The 10,773-nt window shown below is 56.5% G+C and overlaps 2 protein-coding genes across 2 annotated transcripts; both read right to left on the minus strand.

Annotated features, from left to right (window-relative positions):
- Window positions 1-899: 899 nt before the first annotated feature.
- Window positions 900-5,079, minus strand: UV8b_02897 (uncharacterized protein; the record flags this gene model as incomplete). The annotated part of the gene is made up of 3 exons (XM_043140395.1): window positions 900-2,037; window positions 2,145-3,184; window positions 3,340-5,079. 3 exons carry the CDS (start codon window positions 5,077-5,079, stop codon window positions 900-902), a joined length of 3,918 nt encoding a protein of 1,305 aa, XP_042996329.1.
- Window positions 5,080-7,788: 2,709 nt separating this feature from the next.
- On the minus strand, window positions 7,789-10,417 carry UV8b_02898 (uncharacterized protein; the record flags this gene model as incomplete). Its single annotated transcript, XM_043140396.1, has 2 exons — window positions 7,789-10,317; window positions 10,385-10,417. The coding sequence occupies 2 exons, from the start codon at window positions 10,415-10,417 to the stop codon at window positions 7,789-7,791; spliced, it is 2,562 nt and encodes an 853-aa protein (XP_042996330.1).
- Between the last annotated feature and the right edge of the window lie 356 nt (window positions 10,418-10,773).

Consider the following 10,773-nt stretch of genomic DNA (forward strand, 5'->3'; position numbering starts at 1 on the left):
CCCAGCTGTGCTTCCTCGCTGGCGCCCATAACCAAAAATCTCTGGGCAGTCAAAATCGGATTCACGAAGGCTCAGTCAACATGGGACAAGATTCCCCGTGCCCTGTATCCATCCGCGTCTGCATCCGCACCTGCATCTCAACCGCTTCCACAACCGTACAATTGCTTTTGCGGGTGCGCCCCCCTCCCCAAGTGCCGCACCTTACACCCTGTAGATGAAAAAAGACCAGATTAAACGGGGTACAGAATAGATAAAAAGTATCACGAGGCGCCCATATACTTCCAACCACACCAGATTAAAAAGGAAAAAAGGAAGAAACCCCCTTACCAGCCAACCTGTCAAGCAAACCATCACCCCCCCTGCTTTCCCCCAAGCGAAGAGAAATACGAAGAAGAAGAGGGAACAAAAAAAGAGAAAAGAAAAGAGAAGAATAGAACAAAAAAGAAAAGAAAAGAAAAGAAAAGAAAAGAAAAGAAAAGAAAAGAGAAAAGGGCCAAGAGCAAAAGACACCGCTTGCCAGGCCTCTTGCAGAGGTAGTAAAGCGCCAAAACAATACCTTTGGTCCGATGCCATGGTCATCCGTCCCGTCCTGTACCTGTCTGTACCTGTACGCCCGCCTAGTAGGAAATAGAAAAGTATCGACGCCATCCCAGGCGGAATCACCTCCTCCAACGGAAAGAAAAAAGGGGGAAAAAAAACCAGGGAAGGGGGCCAAGGGGGCCAGGGGGGGGGAGGGATTGATTAATCTGAACAAGTCTTGGGCAAACAGATTAAAATGGCGGCGCGGCAGAATGGGGAATAGAAACAAGAAAACAGGGCAGCGCAGGGCAGCACAGGGCAGGGCAAAAAAAAAAAAAAAAAAAAAAAAAAAAAGGTTAACCGGGTCTTATGGTACATGCTCATCTTCGTCTGCCGGAGCCTCTTCGCTTTCTGCCCTTGGCTGCCGTCTTGGGCTTGGCGGCACCGCCGTCGGACAAGCTCCCCAGCTCCAGCTCAGCAGCCTTGACCGACTCATCGACCTCGGCTCGAAGCCCCTTGAGCTCCTCGTCGTCCAGATCAGTCAGCTCCTCGCTGAGCATGCGGACCGCGTCGCGGCCCGCGGCCCAGTGCTCGCCGAGGATGGAGGTTCCCCGCGGTTGCATCGACTTGAGGTACCAGACGATACCCCCCTCCGAGAGGGGGTCGAACGGGTCCTTGCCAAAGCTCCCGTTGGATTGGGGCGGTGTTGGAGGACCCGTGTGCGTCGCGGGTGGCAGGTTCACAAACACCTCGTCCCCGGGAGGCGTCTCGGATGACGACGACGCAAGGCCGTCGCTCTTGCCGCGCTTGCTCCTTCGCGGAGAAGCGGCAGCGGCTTCTTCGCACTTGTCGACGACGATGCTCAGGCCAGACGTGTTGACTTGGATGTTGCCGCCGTCCGCTTCGGCCTCGTCTTCCGCCATGTCTAGGGGGTCGGTTTCGCCCTCTGCGTCTGCGTCTGCGTCTGCGTCTGCGTCTGCGTCTGCTTCCGCCGCGGCACTGGCATCCTCGAGACCGCTTTTGACCGTGATTTCGGATGAGTCTGGGGCGTCCACCATGATTGTGTCTTCCCCGTCTTCTTGCTTCGGCAGGGTTGAGGAGGCGGCGGCGGCGGCGGCGGAGACGGCGACGGCGACGGCGGCCGTCTTTGGCGGCGTATCCATGCTTGCCGCATCAATCAGCTGCTCCAACTCCTTTTGCAGCGAATCGTACGGCTTGTTGGAGATTTCCGACTCGACGCGCAGCGCGCTTTCCAGATAAGGTTGCACGGCCTTGAGGATGCGCTTGCCGCGCTTCCGGCGTTCTCGGACCTCGGAGAAGGTCGTCTTTGCTGGGGAATTCTCCGTGGATACGGAGCGTGCCGCGTTCCCGCTGGTTGCCGGAGACGGAGCCTTCGCGATGCCGCTGCCGATGACGTCTGCAAGCTCATGTGCAAACGCAAGCGTAGTGGCAAAGTAACGTTCTTCCACGCGGGCCTGCAGCTTCGCCAGGCCGTCGGCAAACAGGTCCTTGTCCAGGCTGCAAGTCCTTGATTAGCGTCTCATTCCTTTCCCCCCTCTGACACTCACTGCCTTTGGCTTTGCTCCCAGGGTAGGAAGATGAGAAGAACAAAAGGCACAACTTACGATATGGCCCGCTCAACCGCTGCGGGAAGGAGCCTAGCCACGGGGAAATAGCACTCGTCAACAAACTCCCCCTCCAGTTCGGCCGCGTCAAACTTGATTTGCTCGCGCTGCACCACTTTTTCCGACAGATCCTTTAGCTGCTCGAGGTCCTTTACTATGCTCTCTGCAAAGTCGATGCGCCGCGCGAGGCGAGCCTTTCCGTTGGGCCCCATCGTCGAAAAGTCCCGCCTAGTGAGCTCCATTGACGAAAAGGTCTCCATCTGGAGCTGAAGCCGCTTGAGCAAGCCAGCACCCCGGCGGGCTTCGCGCTTCAGCGTCCAATAGCGACAAACCTCGCTGAGATAATCCTTGCGCTTAAGAACGGGAAATCGCTGGATCGAGGTCTCGACCGTGTCAAACACGACCTGCGGGATGATGGGCGCGCCCGACGGCAACTTCCACATGTTCTTGGGCGGTTGCTGCTCGCTCTTTTTCTTGTCCGTCCCCAATGCAGGATTCGCTGCGCCGTCCCTTTTCGTGTTGGCAGGCGCCTCGGCCGACGTCAACATGCTGCGCTGCTGGGCGGCAATGACGTTTGCGATTGCCAGGTTGTCTGCCCAGAGCCGACCTTTCATGTTTCGTTTGTAGAATTTCTTGGCTGAGCGGGTGGCTTGGTGCACGTTGTTTTCTTTGCTGTAGTCCAAGGGACAGTGCTTGTCGCAGAAAGCTTTCAGAACCATGCCTCCGTCCAGGACTGCCAACGCGCCTTGGCTCGTCTTCATCTTGAGATAGAGCCTGGCTCGTCTCGCGCAGGTAACGTGGAAGGCCTGGTAGCAGTTCTTGTTGGAGCACTGAATACACGCTCCCATCCGCTGGCGGCAAATGTAGCACGATAATCTCCATCTGGTCTTGGGCACTTTCTCCACGTCCATCACCGGCTCCATAAAGGTGTGGTTCCCCAATGTCACCTCTGGAATCCACATTGCGCAGAGCAAGTGTGCCCATTTGGAGGAGTTGGTTTGCTTGAAAGCACCATCTGTGTTGGGACAGAAGATGCACGTCTGGATCATGGGTTTGTCAGTTTTTGCTTCTTACATTTCGTTTGAAAAGAAAAAAAAAAACAAAAAAAAAACAGAGAACAGAGAACAGAGAACAGAATGCCCCCCCTCTCGTGCCAGCGAGTGGACGAGTGTTCCAATTCGTCAGAGTGTCTTACAGGGATCCCTCGACCGCAGAGCTGGCACCTGCGGCAGAGCCATTGACCTTCGGGAATAAACGGTACACCGTAGCATTCCTGATGCACAGCCAGGTTGCATCCGTCGCAAAAGACGATTGCATTCGTGTTCTCGCAGTCGCCATCATCACAGATGGCGCACTTGCTGTCCGGCTCTTCTCCGGACTGCGTTTCGCCATTCACCGCCGCGGCCGAGCTGGACCTAGGCCGGTGCGTTTGCGGGGGTTTGGGGTTTGGTTTCGGAATCCGCTTCTCCAACGTGTGCCACTCCTTCTCAATACTCGTCATGGTGATTTCAAAGACTTCTCTCGTAATCGCTTCCAAATCGTTCTGCTTCCTCGAGGCGTTGAGCTGCTCCAACCACATGTCGTCTTGCTCGTCCATGTCGTATTCAACGCGACCCAGCCTGGACTGGGGGAGATGATCCTCGGTGGCAATTAGGGACGTCAGGTCAGGATCCTCCTCTGCGTTGGTGTCAATGGCCTTGATCAACGCCACGTCGGGTCGGCAGAATACGTCGCTTTCTTGGTAACCGACATTGCTCATCGCCTTGTCCACATATCGTGCCTGGCCAAAGGTCTTGCTCTCAAACAGGTCGACGCGATTGGTCTTGCGGTAGGAAGGCAGCTTCAGGTCCAGCTTCTCTTTGGGTGTTTGGTTCGAGATGGGCAGCACCTTGGGTGTTCGGGGCGTGGGTCCCGCGTCAGTCGGGCGGGACGTGTAAAACCGAACCACGTCCCGCGTAGGTCGGCGGGACCGCCTCGATGGAGTTCCGTTTCGCGAGTCAGACGGATTAGTCTCCGTCCTGCATTGGGGGTTAGGAGTTGTGCCCGTGGACGCAGGGTTGACCTGTCTGGAAGGAGTCATGGAACCACTGGCCAGAGGCGTGCCGGTCCTCTGTTGTTGCGCGGCAGGAGTGATCGGGGACTCTTTGGAGATGCCGTCAACTTCGTCGGCCGGGAAAACTACAAAGGTCCTCTCGATATCGAGGCTCGGGTGAAACTCTTCCCAGCTTCGCTCCTCGCGCGGCTTGTAGTCCTCTGCCTGCTTGACGGACGCGGCTACTGCAGCAGCAGAGCCCCATCTCATCTCTTCCAGCTCCTCGCTGGCAGAGACGCGAGATCGAGTGCTTCTCTCGCGTCGAGGCATGGCGGAGGAGGTTGCGCCGACGATGTTGCTTGGAACGGTGCCCAGCCGCGGTCGCGGGCGCGGCGTGGATCTGGGCCTGGACGCAGATGCTGCCGCACGAGCACGCGCCTCGTCCGCGTCGACGAATCTGCCGCCGCCACCGCCGCCGCCGCCGAGCCCCCCCGGAGCACATCGACGCCTCTTGGGCGGCGGTTCCGCCATCTTTGGCGGCGGTTCGGGTATCGCTGCGGCAGCAGCCACGGCTTGTCTGGCCGCGCGCGCTGCGCTGGGCGGCGGCGGTGGTTCTGATGTCGCGGCGGCAGCCAGGGCTTGTCTGGCCGCACGCGCTGCGTTGGTCGATCCCGGGGGCCGGCCACGGGGACGACCCGTTGGGGTCCTTCTCGGCGCGGGCGAGGCCGATGGCATGTCCGATGGCATGCCCGATGGCGCAATCAGCGAGGGCCCGGCGTGAGCTTTGTCAGTTTCCAGGATTGCCGTTGGATGCGGGCTCGCAGCGGGAACTGGCCCTCTCGACGAAGGATCCAGGGGAAGGTTGCGCGCGACCTTGTCAAGGAGCAAGGGCGGGGTAGGCATTCATTTCAGACGGCGGCGCGGCTTCCCCCCCCCCGTGTGCACTGGTATAACTCGGGGTTACTTGTCAGCCAAGGCCGCTTTGCCCGGAGAAAACACACCTGGTTCAGAGGGATGACGGATCAAGGATGATGGGGGCTCGAGGTTGGCGTCGGCGTCGACCAGGGAAGCCGTCAAGTCGTTGAATGGAGAGCGAAAAACAGACCGACGCGTGAGGTCGCCGGCGCACGGACCACTGCAGCAGCCCAGCCCAGCCCATTCGCAGCCCCATCCATGCCTTTTGCCTGGCTTGTTCTTTCTTGTTGGAGAAATCCGACGCCCCACCCAGCATTTCTCGGCTTAGTCAGCGGCCGCCCCCTTCCTCCTTTCTGTCCACTCAGCTCTCAGCTTCAGCTTAGCTCAGCTCCAACTCAACTCGGCTTTGCTCAACCGTTCTCTCCCTCATTCTCCGAGCCGTCAACTGGACTCAATCAATCAATCCGGACCCTGTGCTTGGTTTTGGTTTTGCCCCTGGCCTGATGTGAAGAGATGTGAAGCTCACGACGCCGTTGACGGAAGTCAGCTGCTGACGGAAGTCAATGCCCAACCAACTTTGGACGCAACGGGCTGGCTCCTGGTCGGTCGAAGCTCGAGTCCAGCCAGCCAACCTTGGCCCCCCTCGCCGTTCAATCTCGCCCAGACCGTTCCCGAGCGGGCTTGATGCACGCACGCATACGCATTCGTTACGCAGCATACACCAGATCGGCCGCCCTTGTCCCCCTTCAGCTGCGGCCTTGGCGGGTAGATCCCGGACGGACGGGTCACTTGCGGCTTGCGGCTTGTTCCGAAGAGCCCATTAGCACATGGTACGATCGATGGGTTAGGTACCTACCTTAGAGGTAGGTAGTCAGCATGTAATTGCGCAGGTTACCCATGAGCCGGGCTGGGGAAATCGTCTGGTCGCCCCAGAGTTTTATAGTGCAACGCCTGATTGGAAACCAACCAAACCACGGCGACGCCCCGCCCAGGCGGCATCTCGCGGCATCTCGGGTGGCCCCATGTCCCGATGCGGCCGGCACTTGTCAAGCAAGTACACAAGGTAGCCTAGCCGACCACGCCCAAGGTGCTGGTGATGGCCTCACATCTACAGATAAAGCTGGTAGGCACCAGGCTGGTATCTGCTAGCCATGCCATGCCATGGTGTACTGTACTGTACACATTAGATGCATCTCTCACTGACAGGGAACGCATCCCGCCCCCCCTCGGGAAGCCTTAATCAAAAGCTGCCTCTAGTGATAATTCTAGCTTAGCTTTAAATGTAACGGGATTGTTATTAAAATCATTAGAAATGAAGTCCTATAAATACTATAAGAAACTATATATGTAGAAAGGAGCTTGTTATAAGAATTATTCGATTCCTACGCTATTATTAGCGCCTTGAAATATTCAACTAAGGATTAAGCAGGAAGACTAGAAAGCAGTATTAGAAAAGGTGAAGAAGGAAAGTAACGGGGACAAGTCGGGCAGCGTTCACCGTCGCAGGAAAGGTCTGGTTCCCCCCCGCCACTCACCGGGGTTCCTCCTTTTCGATATATCTGTAGAGGTACTAGATAGGTTGTTCGACTTAAATAGCCCCCTAGTGTATAACAATAATGATAATGATGATGATGATGATGATGATACATTAGGTACACGCGTACACGCATCGCATGTTCCATCATCGCGTTGTTTTGTTCCCTTCTCCAAGCACAGAGACAACCAACCGGCCCCCCTCCTCCTCCCATGGCTCGCTCGCTCGCTCACTACCGTCACGGATTGCACTGATTTTTGCGTTGCACGCGGTTGGTATTGGCCAGATCTGTCACATTGTCCCTGTCACGATGACCTTCTAGGTCCCTACAGGTAGGTTAGACTCGAGTCCAAGGTACCTGAGCCAGCCATCATCTATCAAGTCTGGTCTGCGTCTATCTGCTGAGATGAAATGCACGCAGCCATCAAGGCATTCCAGATGCCCGACTTCCTCAGCATCCCGCAAAGGCGACCTCTAAATGAACACTACCAGACGGCAGGGGGGACAGACTGACGCTTGCAGCTGCAGATCCAGTATCCAGAATTCACAACCCCCCCTGACGATGGCTTCCATGCTAAAGTAAAGAAACAGGCACGGACCAGCTAGCTGCATCGCCTTCCCCCCCTTTTCTAGAGGCCGTGCCGTAAACAAGTGCCAACAGAAAAGCATCAACCATCGTGTTGACCAAAGCCGCCTGCGATCCAGCTAAACGAGTCTGATCTGGTAGGCTCATTCCAGCTGGCTTGGCAGGAACAAACAACCACCGCTTAAAGCAAAACACTGTGCGCCAGATTCGCTATGCTTCAAAAACAGATTCCACTCAGCTTGCTTACTGCCAACTTCAAACATCACGGAACCACCAAAAAGAAAGGACAAGAAAGCAGAAATCGAACCAAAGCTCGGATTACGCCAACGCGCAAAAAGGTTTTGACAGCAGTAGCTTCTACCACATTGACCTCATGTTCCCCCAAACCACCGTGCCATACGGCCACTTAAAAGGGGGACAGAAGAGAAGAAGGGGAAGAAAAAAAACCCCCGAAAAAAAGGGGGGAAAAAAAAGAAAAAAAAAAGAAAATGGCACAAAGTGCGGGGGTATCAATCCAAGGGTATCATATCATGGAACCACACAGAGCACTGCGTTCAAAGTTCGCAGCGCCCGTAAATCAGCCCAACGTCCGGCCACTATGAACAGCCTGGGCTTGGGGCACATGGTGAGACACGTGACCCGTTCGAAGAGCGGCCACAGACGGGACACCCGACGACAGAAATGGGTTGGCGTTTCCGTCCCAGCTCTCTTCGCTCAAGACGCTGAGATAACCGCTGCCGACTCTGTCACGGAGAGCTTCGATCTTGCGCCGATACAATTCACCGCCGGCATCCCAGTCCTGGCCTTCTTTTTGCCCTTCCAGAGAGACTGCAGCGTCAAATTGTTGCAACATCTTCGGCGCGCCTTGATCGCTCGCGGGCTGTCCGGTGACGAAAGGGGTCGGGGGGGCATGAAGACTGCCCGTTAAAACGACGGGCGCAATCGGCGGCGACAGAGCCATCTCAGATCGGCCGAGAAAGCGGTAGCTGCCGTCACTTGGAGATTCCAACGTCGCAATCGAGCGTTCAAACCGAGGCTCTGCAACCGAGGAGCACGCCCCGTCGCCAGTGGCAAGGTCAACGATGCGTCTTTTGGATACTTTGCGGCGTCGCGACGAGCTCGTGTTCACCTCGCTTGTCACCGCTCTTGGCACAGGCCGCTCCTTGCGCGTGACAGTGGGCTCTTTGGAAACGTTGTGGACGATGGCGGCTTTGCCAACGTCCACGACAGCCGGGCCATCTGCAACCTTGGACTTGACTACAGGTATCGAGTCTGGTATCGGAGCCCTCTCAACCAGGAGACGCTTTTCCGAGTAGCTTGGCCCACTGCCGTCAATCACGACGTCTTCGGTATAGCCTGGCGCCGACCGGAAGATGTTGAAGATGATGACTCGATAATCCTTGCGAGTCCGCGTCAGAGGATTGCCTTCCAGCCATACTTCGCGGATATCAGGAATGCCCGTCAATCTGGCAAGTTCAAGTGGATCTGTCAGGCGGTTGTCTCGCAAGTCTAGCCGTTCCAGTGGGTACAGCTTCTCTATTCCAGCTAGAGAACGCAGCCTGTTGGCTCGGAGGTTGAGAGCCGTGATGGCGGGAAGAGGGTTACGAGTCAAGGACTGGAGTGAGTCTATCATGCAGTGCGATAGATTCAAAGCGCGGAGCGCTGTGAGTGTTGCAAGGCTGTCGGGTATCTGACTGAAGAGGTTGGAAGATAGGTCGAGCGAGTACAGCGTGTTGGCAAGGGGGGCCAAGCTGGAAGGATGGATGGATGTAATGGCGTTGTCGGCGAGGCTGAGGTGACGCAGAAACCGCCACTTAGAGGCTGGTAGGATCCCCATGGCGAGAAGGTTGCCAGAACTGCCTCTTACGTGGTGATGCCACGAGTCGGAAAGGCTGGAATGAGAGCTGCCGGAACCAGATCGACGAATGCGCTGCTGAGACGGTCTCACGTGCGAGGAGTGGTTTTTGGAGCTGGCCGGTCGGGAAGGTGATATGCTTCGTGGACGTGGCACCTTGGCAGGAGAGCGGGAGACATCTTCGGCGTCTTCACGAGAAAGCGAGAGCCTCGCCGTATCCGAGCTCTCGCTATCTTCAACCACCGGTTCGTTTGGTGTCATGGATTCCAGCCCAAGTTCGGCAAGGAGGGTCCTGTGCTCGGGGGAGCCGGGCGCCGATGCAGCTCGAACAAGCTCTGGAGGTGCGATGGTAGGACTGCGTCGAGGGTTGTTGGTACCAGCCCACGTCGTTGTTGGGGACGACTGTGACTTGGACGTACGCCGACGCCTCTTGTCCATATCGTCCAAGACGATGTCAATTAGAATATCGGCCGGGTCCTCTATGCCTGCTTGCTTCACGCTGAGGGACCGCAACTGGTCCGCCAATCGATCCCACCCGAAGAACTGGCGGAAATCGATGCTGTTGACTTCGAGGGCTTGCAGATTTTTGAAAACGTATAGAGGAACGGCAGAGTCAAAGGGAAACTCTTCATAGCCGCTAATCAGTCTTGCACGCCAGTCAGGGGCGAGTCGGAGGCACGGAATCTTGGTGAAGGCCGAGTACAAGTACTTCAAGTCAGCCTGGATGGCGGCTTTTTGGCGCTCTGTTCGGGCAGCCGATATGCTGGCGCCAATACCCCAGCTGTTCCATAAGGCAGACATGCCTGACATGACGCTGCGCATGCTCGACACCGAGTGTACCGAGCCCACGTCGGAGCCGCGGCTACGAGCTCGCTGCGAGTTTCCGAGAAAAGAGACATAGTTCGTGGAAGATGAGCTGTCATGAAGGTTCTCCAGACGTACTTTCATGGGTCCAACGTTGATTCCGAGATCCTCGAAACGGGATAGCATGAAGAAGAGATGATGTGGGGTGAGCGCGAGTTTGGCCGACTTGACATTGTGAGAGGTGAAGCTCAAAGCACCCAAAGAAAAAGCGGCAGCCAACGAGCCCGTCGTCGACGAAGTTGTAGAGGGCCGCTCCGGTAACGCCGCAGGTGAGGAGATTGTGGCCGCGCTCGTGCTCTGGGACGATCGATGACGAACCTCACGACGTTGGAATTGCAGGGCGTTGGCGAGTGCCTTTTCGTGAGTGCGCACGAATGCAGCGAGTTGCTGGCAATCAAATTAGGTCTTCTGTCGGCATCAACGAATAGACATCTGCCCTTGCAGCACATCTTACCTTTATGAAATGTTGCCCGTCCTCGGAGTCCATGCTGTCGGTGTTTCTACGTACGCATCGGCTATTTTGGATCGCGAAAAAAATCGCAAGTGGTGAAAGTCGGCAGAGGGCAAAAGGAGGGAACTTGACGGCTCAGGCAAGCGAGTAACCGCACTGAACCTTTCCCTACCCTGTCCAAAGACCTGGTCGGGCTCTCCTTCGTCACTATGATATCTGAGGACTTGAGATAGGGTTAGCGCTTCAGGACAAGGACAGATGGTGAACGACAAGGCTCAAGTCACGTCGGCGCATCAGGCGATAGAAACCCTTCACTGCTCGCATGAACGGTCGAGGCTCTATAAGCAACGGCAAGAGAGGCCCCATGAAGCAAGCATGCCTCGGGGCGGTGG

This window comes from Ustilaginoidea virens, chromosome 2 (assembly GCF_000687475.1).
Source record: "Ustilaginoidea virens chromosome 2, complete sequence".
Lineage (NCBI taxonomy): Eukaryota > Fungi > Ascomycota > Sordariomycetes > Hypocreales > Clavicipitaceae > Ustilaginoidea > Ustilaginoidea virens.